This window comes from Buteo buteo, chromosome 7 (assembly GCF_964188355.1).
Source record: "Buteo buteo chromosome 7, bButBut1.hap1.1, whole genome shotgun sequence".
NCBI lineage: Eukaryota > Metazoa > Chordata > Aves > Accipitriformes > Accipitridae > Buteo > Buteo buteo.
In genome coordinates, this window is record NC_134177.1 from 42,358,067 (window position 1) to 42,384,176 (window position 26,110).

The following is a 26,110-nucleotide window of genomic DNA, read 5'->3' on the forward strand; positions in this document are numbered from 1 at the left end:
GAGGTCACAGGATTAGCAGGGCCGTGCCACCTGCTGCAGAGGCAAGCGGTAAACAACACCGCATCTGCACTCAGTACGACACAACCCTTGTTGGGCAGCAGGATTTCATTTAATCTTTGAACACCACACAGACCAATAAACTACAGTTACATATGTCATGCAAGACACACTGTACAAAAAAAAAACCATCCTAAAACCTTTGCAAAGCTAACTAAGCCAGCTATTCCAGCAGCTAGAACCAGTTATGGAAGCATCATGGAAAAAAACTACGATAAAGAGTCCTAAGGATGTCTGGCCAGGCACTTCAAGACGGAGGGAATGCCCACCAGAGCTCCCTCTGGAGAGAAGTTTAAGGGGGTGGTGAGAGAACATGCCTGCACAAACCTCTTGTATTGACTTGTAGTGTTCTGTCTGGCAGACAAAGCTGAAAATACATGGTTTATTCATACAATCATCATCTCCCCCAGTATCTATCTCAAAGCTATACAGTCACAGTTGCTTGCACCAGCAACTTCAGCTGCCTTACTTTCCTTCTGCATTTTAACATGTTTTGATCTTGCAATGATGTAATAGAGTAATTCCGCGTCCTGCACGGGGCTAGCAGCTTGCAAATGGGATTCTCCTTGTACAGCTGAGGCCTCGGTACATAGGTCACCAGTAAAAAATGCATGAAGTGCTCTAGTCAGGTTTTGCATTAGCATGCAGAGATTTAACACTTGCAGAAAGCATGCTTACAGCTGGACACGGAGTCCTGTCAGTTCACATAGTCCACATGCAAAGAGGGCATTAATCAAGCTAATATTGCCATCCAAGATCAACAGCTTAAGGCTGAATTGCTGCTTCTTGTCAGACCACACAACAAAGGTGTGAGTGTCACCATATTCCACCCACTCCTATCTCACAGGGGTTTGCCGAGTGTCTGCTCACATGCTAAGATGATAAAATCTGGTGCACGGATTGTCTTATTAGACATGTTCAATTCTTAGCCTACACCGGGGCCCAGTGACCTCTTTTCACTTCAGAATATGTCTGCCAGCAAGACTTTCTCTAGTCCTCTCAGTTCTCACCTTTTGAAGAGCCCTAATGAAGATGATGTATTTCCATAGTCTCTCTAGAAACTTATTCCAGTGGGTATGAAGGGTTGGGTATTATTTTAAGTCCATCTGGACTGAACTCCAGGTACTCTGCAAAAGCAAGGCATGTTCTTCTCTTCCTCCAACACAGCAGGGTGAACCTGTGGAAGGTACTACAGCTGTAACATTAGTCGTGTTCAAGGTAAAAGGAACAGTGGGATGTTGTCAGGTGTAGGAATTTTGGCCTCAATCTATTAGCATCAGCATAACAGATAAAGCAATGCAGAACCCAGACCCACGTTTTCAGGGGATTATGAAAAAACTCGTGAAGCTGCTGCGTTAGGCAAACAAACCTCCCCCTCACCACCATCACATCCTCTCCCCACAGAGCGATGAGCTACAGCAGTGCCTGCTCAGCCACCTTTACTGCGCAGATGGAAAGTTTGTTCTTTACTGCTGGGCAGCTGTTTCCGGTGCCATTTATGAAAAGTTACAGAATTTTGAAAACAACACGTTGCTGCCCACAGCCGAGCGCTGAGTCTTGCACAGGCACTGCCGGAGAGAGCAGAGGTAGCAAGTTCATTTCTGCGTGCGGAGGTGGGGCCAAGGGCTTTGTTTTTCTCACCGGCAGCTATACTCTATCTTTCCCCACAAAGACAGCTGTCTCAGCATCAGGTCTGATGGGGAAAAAGGGCCCTAAGAGGTAGCTTTGAAGAATATGGTGCCACGCTCCAGCTGTTTGAGGGTCAAAGGATCTGATGCCTCTGCTTTTTTGGTGGGAGGTCAGTGAATTCATCCTATTGCTGTGAGAACACGTAGCTTTCAGCAATGAACAGTCTACAGATGAATCTGAGTGGGTTAAGAGTCCAAAGAGATGACTTATCTGGAGAGAGCCTTAAATTAGTAGAGCAAACCTGTAACCAGGTAGAGACTGATGCATTGAGAGCAGCACCTCTCCTGCACTCATCTCCTGCTGCTGCCTCCCCACCTCAGAGGGAAGAATTGATCTGTCAAAAGTGTTCTGGCCATTTTTAGCATGGTAGACAAAGCCTACTGCGTTATGTAGTCCAATTTATCAGGAAAACATGAAGCCATTTCAGTACCAGTGATCATAAACAAGCCAATGCACGCAGGGCAGAATGAGATATAGTAAAGAAACAAAGGTTTCCCAAGGGAGTAAGAGGGATACCACCCACCAAGGCAGTGCTTACATACACCAGCTTTATTACACATACTAAGGGAAATTTAACAAAGTAATTATAAAGGAGCCTGTATCTAGTTAAAAAAAAAAAAAAAAAAGAGGGGGGAGGCAGGATCAGGGAAAGCACGCAAAACTATACTTGAATCCTGAAGAACCAGTCAGAACAGGAAGCTACATTCTAAATTTGGTTATTTAAGCTGTCAAAGAGTATTTCTGTTTCCAGTTCTTGAGCAAAGAAATCAGACAGGCACAGGGGTAGGGTGATAAGCATCACAGAAAGAACAAAACCCCACTTTTAAAGCCCGTTTGGTCAGCTGCCCATCATGATCAATGATTAGGCTTCTCAGTTGAGAATTCAACACCTATTTTGCAATATTATCACTTCATTAAACCCTTCCCTCAGAAACCACACACCCAATCGTTGTACAGTTTACCTACCATTAAATCTTAGAGGGTCTGACACAAAGAGGTCAATGCTCAATTACACCCATTTTACAGAGGCAGAAGCAAAGAAGGCTGAAGGGACCCGAGCAGTGCCACCAGGCAGCAGGGGTAGGAAAAGGGACACAAGCAGCAGTGTCTTTCACTCTGGTCTCTCAATCAGCCACACTAATATTGGACAGGGGTAACACACCGCGACACGACTTTTGCTGAAACATCTTCTCCCACAGCCACCTTCCCCTGCTGCTTTCTGGAGACCTGCCTTCTGCATGCATTCAAGCAATTCAAGAGGAGCTCTGAAGAAACTAGTTCTTTGGATGCAAAAACTACAATGCATTCTATTTGCACAGCAAAAAGCTCTCCATGCAAACATCTACATCACTACTAAAAACTTAATCCAGACCCTTGCAAAGTGTTAAAGCACTGCTCTAAGTCCGGCAAGGAAGAAATATGCCTGAATGACATGTCTGAGATCATAAAATAGGTAATGTGTTATTTCAGTGACCTATGGAAAAGAAGAGTCTAAATCCTCTGAACTGTCAAAAACACACCCCTAATTTTATAAAGGACTGTTTTTGATGAAAAGATACCAAAAAGCTGAATGGCAACAAGTCCAGAAACCCTGGCCCAGATTCTCAAAATACATTGATGTGCCTGAAATCCACGCAATGCTGAAAAGTCTGAGGATTCATGTTTAACTGTGAAGGTGGCCTACCAGGAAAGGACCAGAACGGCTATTTTGGAGTTTCCCTTTCTATTTACAACAGGAATCTTTACTTAGATTCCTGTAGCTTAGAGCACCTGGTTCATGCTCTGCAGGAGACACAAGCATGTACGGAATCCTTATGGCACCTCCTGGTCAGCCCCTCCTTTGCTAACCTCTGAAGAAGCAGCACAAGTGCATGGGGGCAGCTGTTCTGGGCTTGCTCTGTGCAGAGCAGACCCTTTTCATAGCTGAAGGATCTGACCCACCTTCATTCCTGTTACTTCCCAGTTTGTCTTTGCCTTGTTCCTCATTCTTCTCTGTTCACACACTCAGAATGACAAATTAAATAAAACTTTTCATAAGCATTCATATTTTGAGCGAGCTCCCTGCTATAGCATCATATGTTTACCTGGTAATTCGGTAATGCAACAATATTAGTCTGCTTGATCCTTCAGCCTGAAGATCACACCTGAAGTCATCTTACACATTATTGTGATCCACAGGTATGTAATCAGACTGGACTGAACATGTTGCAACCACAGACATAGACCTTGCCGTGAACTAGCCCTGCAGATACCTGTTACTAATTTAATAAACCCAAATTTTACTACAAATACTATACCTTTGCTCACAGTTTGGTGATAAAACACCTGGTATTCAAAAATGAAGACTACAGACCCACTATAATGAATTGTGATATGTGGCCCATGGAACTTTTTCTGGTGGTCAGCATAGCTGGCAGATTAACAGAACCATTCTTTATCTCGGTATTACATTCTCCACAAGCAGCTGTAAGTAAATGCCACAGAGAGGCCAAGCTGTCACTGAAAGGCAAGACAGAAAGATGGACAGACAGGAAACACATTCTAAAGATAAGGCTCATACTACAAAAGCTTAGTAATCTCTGGCATGGATAAACACAAGCTTTCCTGTACACCACACATACAGTCCCCTCTTACTCAAGATTTGGAGTTAACAAACTGTCTTGCACACCCATTAGAAGATCCAGCTACCTACCGTTCAAGTACCAACAAAGGAAATGTTTGGCAGCTACAGCAGCAAGCAAAGGAAGCACAAGGAAGGTTTAGTTGCTAGAACTCACAGAGCAAGCATGGTTTTCGGAAGTCTCTTGTAACACCAGACAGGCTTTAAGGATAACCAGAAATGTCAGGAGCCTGCCACAGGAGCACCAAACGGCAATGATATACATCTCCAAAATTCACAACAGACACGTGATGATGCAGATTCACACATCTCAGTGTGGACTGTAAATGAGCCTTCTGAAGTGCAGTCAATTCGGTATCACAGAATCAATCCCTTCTTTCTCCCAGAGACTAGCACGCATCTGCCGTAACCCTCAGGTAGAGAGAAGCTTACAGTGGGTGTCAGTTTAAAAATCAAACAAGTTGGCTTACAATTTGCTGAGCTGTTGCCCCATACAGGGAAACACATGCACCAATTCCACTTACTATTTGAAAACAACTTTTATACTGTTACAAACCATAAGCTCCTGCATCAGACTGTGGTCTTCCACTCCTAAACCAAAAAGTATTTACTCGCAGCTTAAAACCTTGAGGCATCTTGGCACATCCAACTGTTATCATGGCAATAATCTGATTTGCCTTCCTTCCCAGTTCACTCCTGGAAGGAACTATTTTGACTAAAAAAACCAAACCAGAAGGTAAGCATACTTAGGCTGCAAAAGGTGTTGGGTTGGATTTCCCCCCCCCCCTTTTTTTAACACCACCCTCCCACCCCCACCTGAAGAAGGGGGGACAAGCACCTTTTGAGAACACTTTCAGGTAACAAACACCAGATTTCGAGCAGGACCTAATCACTCTCTGTGGCACCTGAAGGCAATGACAGGCTCCTCAGCTTTACCTAAGCAAATGGACTTCAGTCTGACCAAGCGCCAGGCCATAAAAGTTCAAAGAATTCCTCTGAAGTCCCCAGCAGCCTCGCTAGGCAATAGGGCTTACCCAATTTTATATGCAGCAGTCACTGTGCAAACTCAAATGCTGCATTTCAGTAACCAGAGCTGTTTCAAGGCACACAGAAGTGGTAAACTCACAGATAGTGTGGAAATAGAGGCACTATTGCAAACATAAACCCAAAAAGCAATTGGCAGATCCTGACAGCAAATCCAATGCAGACTGCAGCACTGCTGCTGCCCCGGGCCCTGGAGACAGAGTTTGTCAGCAAAACAAAGATGCTGAATCCTTGCAACCTTGGCACAGAGCACACAAAACCTTAATGTCAATAGGTCAGTTAGTGTAAACACAACTTAAAGCTCAGTACACGTGCATTTTAGGTAAGTTTTAACAACATTGGGATGATGCAAAGAGATTGTTAACTCAGATGCTCCATTAAGAGTGTATTCAGCATGGCAGCAGCACGTCTGGGGACAGGAGAGATGCGCAGGCCAGCTAGCTGTACAGCCTCCAGATAGTCCAATAAAAATGTCTAGAAGGTAGCTATGAAGGTAATAAACGTAATAAATAGATTGTTCAGGACATCTGCTTAGGCAGTATTCTGTCTTAGTCCCATTAGCCAAGGGTTAGAGAGGTGACAAGGACTGGCTCGATCAGGGACTCCAGAGCAAGAACTTGGACCCACATCAAGGGTTAGCGGATCTCACCCATAAACTGCAAGAATGGTCACAGCTATGGCAGGGTACAGAGACTCTCCTGGGCTTCTCCCAGAGCAGGGCTTGGGTGCGAGAAAAGAAAAGTTCCAGAAGCCAAGCTGGTTCTCACCCATTTGCTCAGCTTCATGTATTTGCAGTATTAATTTGCCTTGGTTTTTAGTAACAGATATAAGTCTTTATAAAAATTAGGTCTGTGTTCAGTATACCCAAGTACTTTCCTCAAGGAGGAAAACAAACCATTCCTCTTTGCATCAGTACAAAAGAGTTCGCAGAAAATACCGTTTCAAGCATCTTCCAAGGATAATTGCAGAGCACACATGAACTCTCTTTCTGCATATCTAATAGCTCTTTCCATCTTTTGGAGAAAAGCTTTAAGTGGATTCTGCTAATTCACAAAGCAGAAAGCTCCTCATTCCATGATGGTGCTGGCAGAAGCAGTCTTGTGGCGAGTGCAGGCTTGTCATGTCATTTGACTGCTCTGTAGAGCAGGTTTAAGTTTAAACAACATTTTCATACATTTCCTCTCCTTTGTCTGCAAGACTTGAGTCCATGCAATCAGTCCTCTGTGGTGTTAGATCGTAAAGAGCATGAACAGGTCAGCAACCAGACAGATTATTTGTTTTAGGTATGATGATCTTTATGTACCTATGTACAAGTTTAAGCTCCTATTTGAAACTCACTTCTCTGCCTCTTTGGAGGACATTTTGGACTGTTTGCTCTTCATAGCCTCTGCTCAACAAGCACTCGCCACTCCTGCTGTCCTACTGCCAGTCTTTTCTGCATGTTCCCCTTCACCTCAATATATATCCCATATCTCATCAGTGAGAAAATGATAAACAGCAGAAACCTAACACAAGAAGCTATCTAGAAATTGCTAGTCACAGGACTAGCAATGCTGTTGAGCTGGATCTAAGTGGAACGTTTGTCTCTTTTGAGACAGCAATCCCTAGACTCTGCAGAGACATAGGGACTTAGAAGGATGGAAATGAAGGCTATACTCGGTGATCTTCGAGACTGATCACTGCAAAAATCTTCTGACACTGAACATGTCTATGCGCTTACCCTTAGGTCTTACGCTAATTCCCTTGCAAGCATTAACATCTCTATGCACTAACATCCTATTTAATAAATATTGAAGTGTTATTTATTAACCCAAACATGCTTTTAGCCACAGTAGTACTCTTGCATTCAATGTCCAGTTAACAGCACTAGTTAACGGGATGACTCTGGGCCCGCTTGATGCCAACCATGCTACCCTGAGGTAGTGTTTTAACAAATTTTACATGAGTGCAGGAGACAGAAGAACTCCTCGTCAGAAGAATTTTACAAATAGCAAAAATTCCACCCCAAACACTGACTGTAGCTACAGCCAGGTCACCTGAATTATGCCTCAGGAGAACTTCACCAGCCTGGCCTTGCCCAGGCAGGCAGCTAGGAATGTCAGGCTGCTGCAGCACGCTACTTCGGCAACATTGCAACTGATAACGTACCTTTGCTTTTAAAGCCAAATTCAGTCCATTGCCTCTTTACTGTCTGGATTTTTAATAGCTACAACTTGCTATGTTCCCTTGAAAATTGGGGATTAGATACACTCACAAGCTGTTTATAGGCATCTGCTGCTCCTCCACAGCAGGACTCCAGGTTGACTACTTACCACATTTGACTGTATTATTTTTATCCTATCGTAACCAAACACTTTTAACACCCACCCCCTTATTTTCCCTAAGAAGGATCCTGGTTTCAGTTAGCTTTCTGACCCCAGCAACAGGAGTCACAGAGTTCAGATCACCACATCAACAGCAGCTTGTCATTTCCTACCCCAGGAAGTTATTTAAAATATATTAAAAAATGCTTGTTTCGAACCTAACCTACAATTGTTGTTAAGTGCCCACAACAATTAAATACCTCCCATCCCCATCCAATACATTATGTATACTGACATCAAGTCATGAGTTGATCTTGTGACTGCTGGAAGGCTAAGAGTGAAATTAAAAATCAGAGTTTAGCTGAGTTCAGTTTGAACCTTTGGGAATTGTGCTTTCCAGCTTTCCTCTCAGTCATGAAAGCTGTAAAATGAAGAAACAGCAATTCTTAAATCATCTTCAAGGGTAGAAGACTGAAGGAAACAGACCAGTCACCTTCCCCAGGCCACACAATCATAGGACTACACTAAAATCATGAGAATGTGCAACCAGGACAGCTTTTTCTTTTGCAGATGCATCCAAGTTGGCCCCAAATCCAAAGCCCAAATCTTTTAAGTACTTTTGAAAGCCTTTTAAATAGTAGAAATTATGGCTTCTGTTGTTACCTACTCACACAAACAACATTAAGCAAGGAACTGTAACAGCCACATCACTCATAAAGGGAGAACTGTTTCACCTTCACTTCCCCTTTACTCGCTCTGGAGGGAATCTTACGCCTTTGTAAAATTTGACTGCAACATTTTAAGCCAAGAAAGCGCTCCTGCTGCTGGAGAAGTTACCTGGTATATACACTTTTTGCTTTCATTAAGTTTAGCTGAAATAATTCTTTTGATGGCTTAGAGGATAGGAGACAAAGCTTACAAGACTTCAAGAAGTCTACCCTTTAAGACTACAACTACATTATAAAATCACGATTCATATTTGCCAGTGTTCAATCAGTTGAGTTTCAATGTTTGTTTGGTTTTTAGGGATAAGCACTTATCAAAAAAGGTTCTTCCTGAAGCAACTGATATCAGCATTTATGAAAGGTGAACATCTCCATGCAAAACAATCCCAATTAAAAAAAAAATCCCTGCAAATTCTCTCCTAACTTTGGAGTAGGTGTTTGACCACCTGCATCAGTGGCAAATACCTACGCATCCACTGAACATACTATTTTAAGCAGCAGGTGCCCTTATGGCATAGGATTACCCTGTACTTTAGCTTCTAGAAGTACAACTTTTCACAAATCCCAAAGACGTACACAAGGGCCTAACCAGGAAAAGAAACACAGCTAGAGGATGACTATCACTGCTGAAGTCTCTCCTGTGATGCTCCTGCTAACTAGGATAATCCAACAATCCTTGTTGGCAACAGAGACTTTTTAACCAGAGAACAAGAGTTTATTAGTATGGTTATTCCTCAGAATATTCTGATGATGGGCCAGTTCCTGAGAAACAACATACAACATTGGAGGGAACTAAGGAACAACACAACCAGGATTAAGCAAAGTCTCCACATGCACAGAGAAATGGAGTATCACCATCTTACTCAGAACATGTCCACAGGCAAGACACCCCTTCCTGGATGCAAACAACAGTTTGGAGAATATACTGACTGACCTCTTTGCAAACTGTTCCCCATATGTATTTTTCAGCGTGTAATCTGACTTTTCCCGTTTCCTGCTGCAGCAACCCCTTTACTGGGAGCATCATTTAGGCTATAGTTAAATACATTTTTCAGTAAGGTACACATAAGACAGTTGTGCAACATTAAAAATAGGCAGAAAATTATGCATGTTTGCAGAACATGCCAGAACAACAAAAAAAGCCCTGTGGAACATTTCACACAGAAAGGTATCCTCGAGGACTCTTGCAAGCCTCAGGGGACAATCTTACCTTCTGGGCTGGGACCGGCATTCTTCTTCCCCACTGTCTGCCTCCTGCATACACAGGAAAGGAGAAAAAAGTTAATATGCTTTAATATATGCAGAATCCAAAGACTTGCATTTCACTGGTTTTTGATGGTAGAAGACAAAGGAAACTCTCACTGCTTCTGCACGTAGCTGTCACTATAGAGGAACTCACTTTCTGCTCAGCTGTCACTTCATGTTCTCTCAAAACCCTTTTAAAAACTCAACATTACAAGAATTTGCAAGGACTTCAAACGACCCCTGCCAAACAAGGTAGACCAAGAGCAAAACACATAGTTTACTTCCAGGCAAAAACCTCTGGGTTTTATTACCTTTATGTAGTTCATGTGAATTCATAGTCCAGTGTCAGCAATCAAGTGTAAGAATCCACAAAACCAGTAAGTAATAAACCTACCAAACACGACTGGGTGAGTGCAGATAGACTGGAAAGTAGAAATTTGACATGCTACGCTGCTTTAGATACAAAATTAATATGCGCTATCTCTAACATGCTGTGGAATTTTACTAGGCCTACCTGCTAAAGCCCAAAGCAATACCTCAGCAGAGAGATCTCAGCAACTAATTCTGCTTCACAGTACATTTACATATGCATTGCCAGGCACTGGCTAGCGATGGGGTATAGGATCTGTCTTATCACTGAAAACTTACTACATTCGTGTAGGTCCACAGGACCAAAGCCATTTTAAAACATACCAAGCATTCAGTCAGGGCAAGGGCATCCCAAGAAAACCAGAGTTTAGCACAAGGTGACAAAGGAAGCAAAAAGATAATTTTGTGACTAGCTTGCTTTGGACTTCCCTCCTGCAGAAGATCTCCTCTCCAGTGAGTGCCCACCATTTACTGGCAGTGTAAAGTCCAACAGGAGTTGCACAGAATTGACCCACAGTAAAGAGCATGACCTCAGTATGGCATGATGTATTTTGGTCATTTTTTTCAAGATAGAAACCAGCAAGCAGGTAGTTGCAAGAGACCTGTGCCTCTATGACAATAGGGTTGCTAATGTTCTACTAATGAAGTCACGCGGGGGGCACGTAATTCTCTGAAGTGTTGATTTTTATTTTTTTTTCCTAACTGGGTACAGAGCTCTTTTCTATCTAACTTTTCCCAAGCTCCAGTACAGTTATTCCATTTCTCTCCTTTTTCTATCACTCATCCCATCATAATTTAAGATGCACACATCCTCTCATGAGCAAAGATGCTGGCACACGTATCATGGCAGTAGTAGAGTGAACGGTCATGTTTACTGCATTACTCACAAGTCATTTTATAATACTCCTGAAGGCAAACACAAAATGATGCACTTCTACTGTGCTTCTCAAGTAGGAAAGCAGGGATAAAGAGAGTCCAGAGTTGCTTTTCTGCAAACACCTGCAGAAGAGCTGAAACCCAGAAGCCAAAACATCAGCAGAGGGTGATGGTGTTTCACACAAGGATGAAGTTCGACTTGTACCAACACAGTCATGGTGCTCTCCTTCCCAGCACTGGCCCCTGCCCAAACACCTCTGCAATAGGCTTTGATAACATTCTCCCGTGAACAACCCCGGGCGACTATACAGCTCTTCTGAGAAGGGAAACCATCCTTTTCTTCCTCTTCAGCTTGCTTCAGGAGAGCAATTTGGAAGATGCTCTATCATGCACACACTGATTTCTGTTTCACGTACCACGGCACACAGATAGAAACTAAGGAAAGGTGCGTACGAGATTTCATGGGCTGGGGGAAGGCTGGAAAATGAGATAAATGTCAATTCCAAATGAAGTTCATGGAAAAAAGGAAATGAGGAACTGCATGTCCCCGGGCGTCTGGTTCAGCCCCACCAAAGAGGACATGTACCTACCTGCCACCCAGGGCAGGAGAGGAAGGGAAGCAACAGGAGAGGGAAAGATTCTGGAATAGACACATTTACAAAACCTACAGAAACTAACACATAAAGGCATCAAGCTCAGAAAAGGGGAGGAGTGGAAAAGTTAAGTTTCCATAAGATAACCATACAAACAGAAGTTTCTTCCTGAGAATCTTTTGAACTACATTCTTTGTGCCTATTAGATGTGAAGATCACACACAGTTCATTTTTTTCATAGAGTTAAATGCAGATACGCCTGCTGGATATTCTGTTTCTCTCTTATTTAAATAATCTGAATCTGAGGGATATGAGTAACTAGAAAATGCATGCTTGCTACTGGTCTTCTATTTCTAAGAACAGAACGAGAACACCACCATGAAGTAGTTCACTTGGAGCCACCTGCAACCACAAATTCAAGCTAAAACCTGCAAACCATCTACAACAAGCAAGAGCTGGCAGGAATACCTTCTACTCACCATACCTTAGAATCAGCGCAGCAACTCGATAAGGAAGCTAGCATTCCTGACCCCTTCAAAATGAAAACACCAATGAACTCCACAGTCAACAGAAAACAAGCTGTAGCATCATTCAGAAGGGTGCAAATACACAGATGAAGAGCAGTCATCACATGAGCAGCCACAGAGCTCTTTCAGACCAGGGAGCCAAGCCCTTGTTCCCAAGATGAAGTGTCAGCTGCGTTCCCTGTCTGGCAGAACACTCTGGGATACTCTCTGGGATACAGCCCCGAGACTGGCCTTGCTAAAGAATCCAATGGCGTAAAGTCACTTTCCATTATTCAAGCTTTTGTAACAACCACACTGGCTCTGGACCTATCTGAGCCGACTATTTGTTGTCCACAGCTCCAGACACTGGACAGCTGTCCTGGCGATCCATGCACCCCACACAGCCAAAGTCTCCACACATTTCAACTGCATTGCTTAATGCCTCAGGGGCAGTAGCTGTTCCATGGACCATGCCGCTCATTCTGTATTTTGGCCTATTTTGGCTTGACAGGTGGTAACAGCAGCATTTTAGGTTTGCAAAAGTAAGACATCAAGTACTTCCAAGCATTTCGCTAGTGTTTAACTGTCTTGCATGCACGAAAGAGTAAGTACCTGCATTTCTACAGCAAGCAAAGGAAGTCTACTTCAGTACTAAATACTTCTCATACCTCCTTGCCTTGCTCCTCTTCCCCTAAATTTGTAATCCTAATTACTAGCACTTCCTGAAAGAGCGTATATTCATTTCTCACCCCAGTAGTGGAAAGTGCAGGCAACTCCCAGTAGGTTGGAGTAGAAAATACTGTGGTGAAAAGGGTAGCTCCGATCCCTAAGATCACACAGTGCTCCTCTTAGCCAGGCAGCTGATGTCACCAAAGAAGCCACACAGGCCACCTCCTCAGTGCCACACACCAGTTATGGCAAACAGATATAGCATGCAGACTTAAACTCACCTTGGGCTGTGCCAGTGTGGACAACTGTCTATTGCCCCTGCATTTGAGAGCATAGGGTCTCTCTGGGTTATCCTGAGCAGACTCTGCACTAGCTTCTAGAGATCTGCCTGCAGAAACAGAGGGATGTGGCATGTCCTTTACACTACTAGTTGCTAGGAGCAGTGGACAACTCGCAACACATCTCAATGGCTTCTCCTTAATGAACCCACATACTACAAGTTCTTGTGGCAGCAGTTAAAAAAAAAACACAAATAAAACATGCACACAAGATCTGCAGGATGAGGATTCAGATCTTTGAAGGGTCAATCAGTCAAGTATCACAGCCCTATTGAACTGAAAGACACTAGCACTACAGTTACCACCACTGGCTTTGCCCAATCCCCAATCCTACTCCACTACTTTGGGTGGCATGACCTGATGTAACGGCCTCACAGCATTAGGATGGTGGTGTTAGATGGGGGTGACAAAATTGAGCGTAAGAAAGATACTAGAACCACAACACCTTTCACTCAGGATGCTGCATCACCTTAAGGACTTAGTGTGCTAAGTGTCCTGAACAAGATCAGCAAGACAAGAAACCAGAAGCCAGCATCAGCTGTGCAGTTAGACTCCTTTGAACAAATTCATTATTTATCTCAAGTCCTGTTGAAAACAACATTAGCTGTTGTGGGTATGTTTGTTATCACTGGATCTTCTCACATCCTGCCAGAGTACAAGCTCCAATGAGTTCCCTGGGTTGAAAAAAAAAAAGTTGACTGGGGGAGGGGGGGGGCAAGAGGAAGAGGTCAGAGGGGATGGGAAGAGGTTTCATTACATGCAGGACAGCTAAAGACATGATGGCGTTTTTGAATAAGCCAAAATAGCTCAAAAGCCTATATTTGGCTAGAGAACAAGTTCCTCAAACCCACAGTAAAGTAGAACAACTGAAAGAGCACTTGAAATCTCTACTGTGCTGTTCAAGAACCCAAGCTATGCAAACATTTTTAGTGTATAATGAATGGCCATTTCCACCTGCCAAAAAAATCCTTGTCACAGCAACTGGCAAGCCTGGTACGCCATAGCCAAAAGTCCCAGAAATGACAGGAGAAGATCCTGAAATATGCAGCTCATTATCTTAGCTCCACTCAAAATTCAGCCCTCAAGAGCTCAGTGTGGAGGAGGCTAGACATGGCCCAATCAATTACCATCTGTCCCTGCTGAAGCTCTTACAAGATCTCTTTAATATTAGACATAAATGTAGCAGATTTGCGTGAGAAACACATCTATTCAGAATATAGCTGACTGTCTACAAAAACAGAACTGCAGACAAGTGCTATATGAGCAAGAGAGCCATTGCCAGTACCTAGGATGCTATCTGGAACAAAAGTAACCTTCACTAACCTCCTCCTCTTCTCATCAGCAACTCTGACCAGCCTGCAGCCTACTCCTTCCCTGTCTCTCATGTTTTTCCTGGTATTTACAGAGTGGTCAGATTCAGGTTATCTGAATCATCTTCACCCCATCAACTATCTCCTTTGCAAACGCATCCATACCTTCTCATGGACAGAGGGCATTCAGCACGGAAGAAGATACAGCCAATGCTCCCACATTTCACATATCCCACCACTACTATTTCTCCTCTTCCACAAGTCCATGCTACCATCCAGTGTATACCATACCCATCCTACAGTTCTCTGCGCTGTGTTCTGGTCACTATGAAATTCTGCAGCTGCAAAACATCACAAAAACCTTAGTAATTGTGAGCCAAAACTAAGCTGCAATGACAAGTCACCCCACTAGAGGGGAGGGCAGGACAGAGAAGACGTGCCCAGTACATGGTCAAGTGGAAGCTTCAGTGAAGGAAATGACTCCAGTACTGACACGACTACTAAAACACGCACCTTCAAATTTTCATGTTATTTTCAGTGTATTTCCAAAGAGGAGGAAATACTGCTGCCAGTGCAACAATTCATCAGCCAAAAAGTGGACCAAAACATTCCTTTCTGAGGACATCCGTGGGAAGGCAGTTTACCTTTGAGAAGAAGCATGCTTGGACACTGAAACCAGGCATTTGGAGGCGTGATCTGTGACAATGACCCACTTCGGCTTTTAAAGCTGCCTTTGCACAGGTGGTAGCAAGAACCTCGGATCCTGCCCCAGCCCCTGGTTCCCTGTGCCCTGCAGCACCCATGCTGTAACCACAGCAATAGGTGCAAGAGACAGCAGCTTCCACAAATGCTACTTGAAGATTCCTGATGCTGGATTGCTCCAGCCTCAAACCAGCCTCCTCCACCAGCCTGCAACGAGGAGGAAGCTGAACAGCACTGATGAGGTCCAGAGGGAGTCATGCCCTGCTTTCCTTGACCAGAAACAGAGGCCTCGGGGGAAATGGAAGGAATGAGTCGCATAGCTCTAAACTAGGCCACGATATTAAATGCAGTTCAAAGTGAAAGATGAAAAATTCCATCTCTGCTCCTTTCAGGCCATGTAGGACAGAATATGCAAAACATTAATCCTGTTTGTGCTTTGATCCACTGCCAACTATCTGTCATCAAAAGGGCAAGGGAGAAGAGAGAAATTTTTTGAGTGCTATTCTGTTCTATACAATGGGAGTCACTCCATGTCACGCAAACAATTCTGCTCTTATAAATCTCCTTTTTGCAGACTGATGTAATGATAAACAAGATTCAATCTGCATTCTTACATACAGGGACTGGAGTTGTCTGTCTGTATTTAACATAAGGAACATCACAGCAAGTTCTTTTACTGTAAGAGATACGATTATTAGCATAAGCCATGCGTCTAACAATCACTACATTTCTATTAACCAAGGAACATTTCACACAGACTACACCCTAAAAACACATCTTTCAAACCTTAAAAGACATTCCAATTTAATAACTGCTTGCTACATATGATTTTATGCCAACATACCTGACTGTAAAGACAATGCCTGGGAAGTGTTTTTATCAGGAGTGTCAGTGGTCACAGGCATCAATATCAAGACAGCACTGACAATTTAGACAGTTTTCACCCCACAAGTCAACATTTTGCTCATAGCTGTGACGTGCACACTTATTACAGAACTTCTCTCCCCCTTCTCCATTTTCTAAATCTTGGCTAGGTGTTGCTTTTTGGATGGTCAACTTCATTATTTTCATTTTTTGGTACACTTTCCCCTTTTACAGGAATCCTCTGCACAGCAAATGTCAGCAGTGAGTGATCCCGAATTCCTCATAGGAAGGCAGAACCCAGAGGTGGATGTGAAACCACACTCATTTCTTGAAGCTGTTAATTTTCAAAGTCAATATTGTTCTTTTTTAAAGAGATCCTTATTAAAAGGGGGCAGAGAGGCCTTGTGCAAGAGTAGGAACGCAGAAGCTACTTTGTGAGAAGCTACATGAGATAAAGAACTTGGAGCCTTTTCACCTCTCCTAGTGAAGTGCAACTGGCAGCTTCTTATTTATACAACACAAAATGAGGCAATATAGATCCCCCCAAAGCCGCAGAAGATTCAGATGTAGCCGTGCCATCAGAGAGGCTTTTCACTTAACATTGTCAAGCCACCATCATGTGAACAACTCTGGACCCAGTCTCAAAGGAGGTACTACAAAGAAAAGACTTGTAATTAAATGAGCGATCTTCTAGTTCTCTGCCTACCCTTTCCTTGGCTAGATCCCATCCAGTTGTTCAAACACACACTAAGTGCCTCTGAGCCGAACATGACCTTTGCTGGGAAGAAGGCAGCTGCTTTAGTCAAATCGGAGGCTGTGCAGCCAGGCACCGATCCAGTTGTTAAACCATGCAAATACTCCTCTGCATAGTATCCACCAGTCTCCCAGTGTATTGTTTGGGCTACAGCCACACAGTGCAGTGCAAGCTCCTCCATACAAGAGCTCTCCTTGTGTGTCAGCAACTATTAAGCAAGTCAGTACAAAACCCACCCTCCTCCAACTATTGCCCAACGCATGGATAACCCAGTCTGGTTGAGTATTGCAGAGAGGGTGCCATTACTGCAGCCACAGCCTTTCCTCTACTGCAATACAAGTCACCTAGAGATAAGAGCATCTACTGGACGTTCAGATTACTTAGGGCTCAAATCAACCCTTGACACAGACATATGGTGACATTAGAGGTGCCCTGGGGTATCCAACATCTGCACGAGACTGGCATTAGATGCCCAAAGAAGAAACTGAATAGACGCCCTTGAAGTCCAGGGGACCAGGATCTGTGCATGGACATCACATAGAACTGGAGTTCGACACCTTCCAAGATGAAATATTTGACAGATGCCTATTCAAGAGCAGGCCCTGCACAAGGTTGGTCCTATCAATAATCTCAAAACATCTGCTGGAACAAAGTAAGACAAATGTTTGAGTCAGATTGCCAAATATCTATTACACATTTCTGTAGCAGAGAGACTTTCATACAGTAGTCTGAGTTGTATCAATCTCTTAAATAAACTGTGTTAGCAAAAAGCCCACACATACTGCATTTGCAGCAAGGCTGAAGTGCCAGCAACAACACTCTGGCTGGTAAAAAGAAACAAGGGCTGACTCGAAAACCTGGGTTGATAAAAGGTTCCCTTTTTTCTTGCAAGAAGCCCAAGACGACACATAAATTCACCAGCTAGAGCTTCCAGGGCTAGAGGGGGGACACTGAACTGTAACAGGTACCATATCCAGCCTGACTTTGTCTAGTAGCAGTTTGGTACTAAAAAGGGTGATCTGACCACCAAAAAAATGGGCAGCCAGAGTTTGCAACTTCCACAGCTGCAGCACGGAGAACAAAGACAACCAGAAATCTGCAGCAGTTTGTGTGAACCGATTTATTTGGTGTATTATGGAAACCATCAACATGGTAGTGATGTGCAAGTACTCACATATGGAGGATAGGTCTCAAAGCTAAACTGAAAACCAGTTCACTTCAGAATCCCTTGGTCTCTGGAGAAGGTTAACCTTAACCATTATTAAAAGTTATGAAACTAATTTATAAAGTCACCTAGTATGCTCTAGAGAGCTAGCTCATCGCTACTTTTTGAAATACTTACATTTGTCAAACACTTTTTAAAAATAGAAGCTGCTACCAAGAAGCCTTTAAGTTTGACATAAAAGTTCTTCAAAAAGCTAAACTGCAAAAACTAGGCCACAAATGGGAAAGGGGAGAACTGCACTGTGTTTTGCATAGTGCTTTTACCTTTCCAAAGCTATAGGGATAAGGGGTAAACAAGCAGCTTTCTCCAGCCATTTCTCTCTCACCCATCACTATTTGCATGAAATGTTTTGAATGAACAGTTTTCCTCCTCACATTTCTTCTGTGTTTGAGGTACCACATAAGCAATAACTTTCTGCAGCCAAGTGTTCATTCAGAGGTTGGCATTCCTTCCAGATTGTTTTCTGTATCACTTTGCTGTGTCAGTAATTGGTATATTTAGGTCAAAGACATTGCGCTCCTACTCTGGAGAGAGAAAAAAACAAGTTCTTTATCAAAGCTTTCATCTTCCCGCTGGAGCTAAGAGATTTATGCAAACCTTGTTTAGATTAGGCTTCACTAAAAATTGCAGAAATAAAACTCAAACACTTGAAGACAAAAATTAGAAGCCTCCGACTGGTACAACAAGAGTCAGGATGAGAAATACAGTGTGACACAGCCTGCTACACTACACCCCAAGAACAGATTAAAAAGGAGATTACTGTCAACTGAATTTCTTCAGTGAAATAAGCTTGCCTGATGGGGAGTACAACAGCTTTTGCCTTAATCACAGAGACACACCCAAAGGAAAAAAACAAAACAAAACAAAAAACCAACCAAACATTGTAGATACATATTCACACTAAATATCCCTACACCAAAGGGATACATAACTTCTCTCTGAAACTGTGTAGTAGCATGTCATCTCCAGACACTTACAGACACCAAGAAAAAAATAATCTATTGTCTCCCTGAATAGGCCTTTCCTCTAACTTTTAGAAGACCTTTCAACACTGTGCAAGTGTGACAGAAAAGGCAGGTATTTAACAGAATTACGATGTTTTGCTAGATTTAATGCCTCCCAGAACCATGAAGATACCCGCTTAATCTCCTTTTAGGCAAAGCTAATGAAGTTGTCCACTGGAAATCTTAAAATCTAGAAGCATTTGTTTCCCTACAACAATAACAAATACCTACAGTGATGGGACAAGTGTGAGAAAACCCACTTGCTGTATAAACACAGGCACTATAACTCCAGTTTTCATACTGGGAACTGTTTGTGATGTCAAGGGTATAGTTTGGCTAAGACCAAGTCAAAGATATGCGGTGTACACTGGTGAATCTCAGGGCAGGGCTTCTACACAACGTACAGTCTGTGATTAAAATGAAATCCCAGCTCCACAGGTTACTGCAACGAGCAGCCATTCATTATCCATTCATGCAGGGTGACACATTTACACACATGAAATTGTGCCTATGTAATAACGAAGGATGGACATTCACACCTCAGACCCCCTCCAGTCACTACCTGTTAATACACAGACCTTGCTCAACCTTCCAATGCGCTCAAGAGCTTTCAGAAGCAGCATGGCTACATGCACCTCCTCAGCCAACAGCAGGCTGACTTTAGAAGCTGGGCCTGTTTCCAGCTGGGAGAGGGAGTCTCCTGAAGTGTTGCATTAAAAAAAAAAAAAAAAAAAAAAAAAAAAGACAGCTAGAACTAAACAAGGTTGAAGGAGTCTGAAAAGCAAACTTGCTAATGAGCCTTACGCAGAGAAGTTGGAGACCTGGAACTGCAAATGATAATCTTTTATTGTTTATGAGCAATACTATTAAGCATTACAAGAAATAAGGACATAGACCAGACATAGCAGATGCGCATTCTGGTTTAAGTCAGTTTCCCATTGAAATGAGCAAACATTAAATGTGCTTTTAAAAGAGGTAAATACTTGGCTTTCACTCCTCATGCCGAACAGCTATTTTAGGAGGAGGAGGGTGGAAGGAAGGGAGGTACACTGCAAAGGGAAGGGTCTTTGTCTTGCAATCAGCCATCTTCCTGTTAGCATCTAGTTTACCTTGGTGCACACTCACAGCGGCCTCATTTGTATCCCTGCTACAGTTATCTCCATTGAAAACCAGGGCATTATTCTAGGCCTCTGTGCAGGCACAGTTCAAGTTGCAACTCCAGAACTTTGACTCTTCCCAAAATTTACAGTAGGGTCACTAAAGCAACGCTGATTCACCTGCAACATATATGAAATACATTATTCCCACAATGGGACAAGAGTAGAGCTATCTGGATACCATTCCTATTTATGTCATAACTGTGTCCCCAGAACAAAGCTGTGCCAGCATAGCTCTCTTGTTAAAAATGTAATTCCTGGTCAGCAGCAGCATAACCAGGCACAGGCTTTTCATTTTGACAGCTTGCCTTAAACTGCACAGAGGAAAGCACATCCAGCCAGCCATGAGACACATTTAAGTTGCATCTTCACCCCATGCCAGCTCAGCACTACGCTCTTAAAGCCAAGTGGCTGGCTGTCACACGCAAGCATCTTTCTCCCTGCCAGAACGTTAGAAGAGATTCTCACCCACTCAGCTCCTCCGAGATCCAATCCCTGCAAGCTCCTGTCAAATCTCCTCTTGACGTCATGAATGTACAACACAGTGGATGAATTGGGAGCAGCACAGAAATCTTCATGACCTACCTGAACTATAAGCACCAGCAGCCAGGCTACTTAGGGCCCTTGGCCTACTCCATCAATAATTAAAAGATGATTTTCCAGATAAATAACTTCTCACTCTCAGAATTTTTTTCAACACCTAAGAAGGTGAAATGAAGACTCTGAAAAGGGAGGAGAACAACACTCAATCTTTCCAAATTCCATGATACCCAACCTCTAAAAAGCAATATGGAGAGGAAGTCATTAATAATTCAAATTCTTAACATTGCTTAACCTGAATCTGTGTTCAATGGTACAATTACAAGTTGCAAATTGTTACCTAGCATTTGTGAGAAAACCAAAAAAAAACCCCACCCACCCCCCCCCCCAAAAAAAAAGAGGTATCCAAGCAACTACATTGTCTGGATGCAGCAGCATCTGCGTTGGCACTTGCAGGCTGCTATTGCATAACCCTGGATTCAAGCAAGAGCACAGCCGGGGAGTCTCTGCTCTATTGCAGTGACATATCTAGAACAGAAGTGGCTGGTAGAGGTTTAACAGCAGGAGTTTAGACCCTATATGAGAGCAGGAATTGGCAGCAAAGTCTCTTCACCTCTAGCCTCCACGTGGGTAGGGAAAAAAAACCCAAGTGTTTCAGGCAAAACTTCAAAAGCAATTGCTGGGACAGCTTTCTGTACATGCAGGACACAAAGCAGAGTCTTTGGAGAGCAGAGGGAAAGGAACGCCTGAAGATATTCCCTGGCAAGACACTGCAGAGGGAATCACAAGGTACAAAGCGTACTCCTTGTTCACATCCTCCATCCCCAGGGTGCAGAACAGCCTCCCAGCTGCCCCACTTCTGGCAGGGGACTACTGCTACTAGAACTGGAACATAACAGTTATGAACTACTCAGAATCACTCACTTCTTTAAAAAATACACCCAGGTATTAGTCTCATGCTGTTGGAACTTAAGCCAACACGCTGAGCCATTTTTCTTGCCTGATACAAGCTGGTTTATAGGCTCTTGTACACTGTTTCTCCACAGCAGAGTTCTGCCTACACTCTTTCAGCACTGCATGCCTACAGCCAACTGGAGATATAAGGGTCTAAGCAGTTTCCGAGAGACCAAAAGCAAGGCAGCAAATATAATAACACCTCCTCCAACAGTGGTTGGAGAAAAAAAGAAAAAAAGAGAAAGGAAAATGAAGCTGAGGAGTAGAACAGGGTTTTCTGGATGAGTCAAATATGAGCAGAACAAAGTTGCATAACGAGTGCCCCTTGACTTTTGTTATTTCTCCCAGCCAGCTCCTCCAAAAATCTATTTGTTATTGTTTATTTGGGTATCCGTCCAAATTGCTGTGGGAGGAGAGAAAAGGAAAAAAGGAAATGCTGTCAAGCTATTAATTCTAGTACTGTAGTCATCTAGCACTCTCCATCTATTAACAAATCAGTGTCCTGTTTACTGCAACACTCTCTAGAGCTTGAAAGTTAAATACAAGAAAAACAGATCTTAATTAGTCTCTTGTAAAAGTGACTCCAGCACTGTTTCTCCTCAGCCAGCATGAATTCTGCCTTTGCTTATTTACCCACTGCTCAGTCCGGAATGGCAGTGTCATTTCACATCTCTCCAGAGACAGTAGGCAGCAGCAGGGGAAGCAGGCGCCCAGCGAGCAGCATGTAGCCGGGAGCATCACTCCTGAAATTTAAGCCTCTGAAACATTATATTGTAATAAAGGCCAGGCTGTGTCAAAAGCCAGGAGCGACTGTGGCCACCACCCGTCCTCCCATTCTCCCAGGATAGAAAAGAAGGCACATTCCTACATGTGTACATCAGTAACAGGAGAAAAGCTGTACTAAACCAGAATGCAGTGTTATGCTTGGTTATTTCCCTGCCTCAGGATGCAAGTGCCACTGCAGTGGGTACAGCTTGACCTGTCAAAGGGACAAGCTTCCATACAGCCACTTGCCCTCACTCCATGCCAAACCTGGCTGTTCCCAGGAGCAGGAATGGCTGATGCAGAAGCCCACTGTCCAGAACAGCCTTTAATGACAGAAGGACAGAAACACTGTGCCAAAGGCAAAAGAACCCCATTAGTCTTCGCACAAGCCTAGATTTGCCTGACCCCTGAAGTTCAATAGATGTATCAGATTTGTGGCCCTGCAGTACTTGCCTATATAATCCCAGCCTCCTTTGTACCATCTGTTTCCCCTTCGGCAGACTGGCCATTAGAGACACAATGCTAAAACTCATGTCTCCTTAGTAACAGGTTTTTGTTGATCTCTTCCGTGCCTCCCAATCTTTCTATCAATCCTGTAATCTACTAGGATTTTCCCTGCAGGGGATGCGTAACAGCATCAGTGGAAAAAAATATATGGGATGATAGAAACACTTTAGGGCAAGGGTAGAAGGTGTAAAAGGGGAGTGCACGAAGTTAGAAGAGCTACAAGTCTATCAAAACCAGATGTTCTCATTATATTGGAGCAAGCCACCAATATACCTTCCAAGTGCCAGGTTTAAGATCTCATCTGAGCACTCAGTGCTTCAATAGTTTTTTCTTAAAGAGTTACCAATTATGAACAGTTTGCCATCAATACACAAGTCTTAAGAGAAAACAGCTTTCACATTCCCTGCATCTCTAAGACCATCTTCTCTAATACCTCAAAGGTAAAAACACTGCCAATCTCAACACTATGCAGGTAAGGAAGGACTGTATTTCCAGTCTATAGAGACTGGCTCTCTTACAGCAGGTTTTAAGTCAGTGATTGCTGGCTGCCTTTGGTTCCTTAATCCTTAAATCCCTACACTCTCTTCTTGAGGTTAATCCAGTTAAAACTCTCCCTTCCCTTTGGCTGGGGCCTTGCATAAATAACCACCTGAAGAGCAGGGCTGCAGAAGCCAATACTCAAGAATATGGCACTTCCTAGAACTTTGTCCTGCTGCAAGGGACAGTGGAGACTAAGTACTTACTGCCTATGCCAGAAAAGGAAATTAAGATTAGCTAGGTAAGGGCAAAAGGCACTCCTTATGGATTGCTTAAGTCAGCAGGAATCAATCATCCAGTCCAATCCAAATCCTCCACTTGCTTTCTGCCTTAAGATAACTAGAAACAGGTTTATGCTGTACTAAGATAAAGCAGCCTTAAACCAGTATAAGCCCTTATGTGAAAATCCCCCTTTCTGGGAGGAGAGGAGAACTTGCCTTTGAGGTCAGGTCTAAATGAGATGGCTATACAATTATAGTCATAGAGGCCATGCGGTATTTGGAAAAGCAACACTGGTCAGGAAAAGAAAATCACTTCTTTAGACTTTGCCTGGCTGACCTGGACCAGCCAGCTCCCTTAGCGCTGAACCCCGTGGGCAAGAGAATGAAGGCAGTACTAAGAGGATGCAGCCGGTCCTCAGCGCTCACTCAGCCTGCCGGGAGAGGCCAGTGTAATATACACTCCAGCACATGCAGACCATGAGGAATCAACAGTCCAACCCAGTGAAGATGAGTACCTGCCCCCCCCAAAAAAGCCACAGTGAAACACACCCAGTGAAGATGCAAAGGAATCCTGCAAAGAGTCTTCTCTGTTCCCTGCTATAGCACAGAGAAAGCAAGGACAAGTGGCTGTATGAAAGCATGTCCTTTTCTGACAGGCAAGACCCTACCCACTTCCAAAGGCACTTGTTCCCTGGGAGTGAGCCCTGTGTAACCTAGCACCATCCCCTGGGCAGGCAGTGAGCAGTTGCAAGAGAAATCCTTAAGCTGGGACAGGCTTTAGGTCAGTGACCTGACAGACCACACGGATCCTGCCCCCGCAGCCCCCACACCCATCTGCATGTCTTATTCTCATTGTGAAGCTGAGCCAGAGGCTCTGGAGCAGCACGCATTGCTGTGGAGCAGCCTGTCAGAGAAAACACTGCACATGGGCTCCCTGGTGCTTGCCAAGCTCTTCAAGCTATGCACTAAGAGCCAGGACTCAGACCATAAGCTCTTTGTGTTCCTGGTCATTCACAACCAAGAGAAAGAGAAATCTGGTTTTGAGGACTGTTTATCAGCCTAGTCCTTCCCAAGATCCTCAGTCTCGGGGGTAGTGAGAATGAACAACCCCATCAGCTTGCCTGCCTAACTAAAGAGATAGCAAGCAGAATATGCATTCTGCTTCCCAGGCTAGAAGCAGTTACCCCACACCTGCTTATCTCAGTGTAAGATGACAAAACAAGGAGCAAGATGCCTGCACAGCTCTGAGCTGCAATACATGTCTAACTCCATTCACACAGATATGGAAAGCTGCCGCTCAGTCTCTAGTGTGTATTTAAACGCTCATTCTGAATGGCCAATTAGTCAGAAGTGGAATGTTTCTGCATTCATGGAGTAGCTATTTTAAGATTACATTATGCGCTCTGCTTCCATTAATAGGTTTACTTATAAAAAAAAAGGAAAGGCGTTACACCCAGCGATGCATTTGCCTCGGAAGACTTGAGTGCTCCATGTACCCAGCACAAGCAGAGGAAAGCTAATGAATTCTGTTATTGACAAGCCACATTTTTCTTCACAGCTCCAGAGATGACCTAGTCATTAGGCTTGCCAAACCTTGATGGAACAAGTCAAATCACTGTGTTCACTGGCCAGCTCCATTATAGGCCTGTCAACCTGCATCTTCCATGGAGATTTAACACAGCCATAGAAGTCACCAAACTCAAAGAAGTTAAGCCAAACTACTGCAGCATCTTGCGTGTCCTGCGGCTCTGGAGGAGACTAACTCAGATAGTCTCATTCCACACACCAGTTTCCCTGCTTGTGTTGCCCATGCTCTGCCTTCACCCAGTGATAATCGGTACACATCTACACCCCTCCAGTACCTCTGGATCCCTTCAAGGCCTTGGCGTCCCACAGCTATTTGACAAGCTGAAAGTTCACAGGAACTTATTTTGGAGCAAGTCAAGAACTCTCAGGTTTTTTAAGTTAACAAAACTTAAATTATTAAATGCTGTCAAGCTTTTATGAAAGCCAAAGGCAATTTTAGGCAAAATACACACACACGTTTGGTCAAGACCCACCCCTCCCAATCTCTCTTGCATGTATTAGGATTGCAGCTTTATTCATAAAATTCACATACAATTACCCATCAACTATAACATCTAGATTTGTTTCTTCTACCTTCTCCAAGCCTGAGCTGTGATATCAGGTTTTGATCAATGTGGTTTTCTGAGAGAGAAGATTGGAGGAGCTAAGAAGGGAAGCATGAATACAAGCACTTAGCCAAACACCACAGATAAATTGCATGCCAATGGCACAAGGGTTATTATTTTAACTTCGAAAATCAATAATCCTAACACAGGGCAGATTCAGTATAAAGAATCAGTTTTCTGTCAACAGTTTTGCTTTTACTAACAGGTTTATACAGATTGATTTGACGATCAAAGCCATAGAATCCAAAAGGTACATGTATAATAAATCTCATTAAGACTAGAGCAGGTCAGCCCTCTGATGAACTTAAGCTGTAGATCCTTCTAATGCTCTTGAAGAAAGCCTG

At 43.5% G+C, this 26,110-nt stretch overlaps 1 protein-coding gene across 2 annotated transcripts in view; it reads right to left on the bottom strand.

Annotated features, from left to right (window-relative positions):
• SSH2 (slingshot protein phosphatase 2) overlaps positions 1 to 26,110 on the bottom strand; it is a 104,431-nt gene that overhangs the window by 59,809 nt on the left and 18,512 nt on the right. For both annotated transcript variants that reach the window (XM_075032778.1, XM_075032784.1), the window contains exon 2: positions 9,649 to 9,692. In XM_075032778.1, coding sequence (XP_074888879.1) covers positions 9,649 to 9,692 — 44 coding nt within the window. The remainder of the gene's footprint in view (positions 1 to 9,648; positions 9,693 to 26,110) is intronic.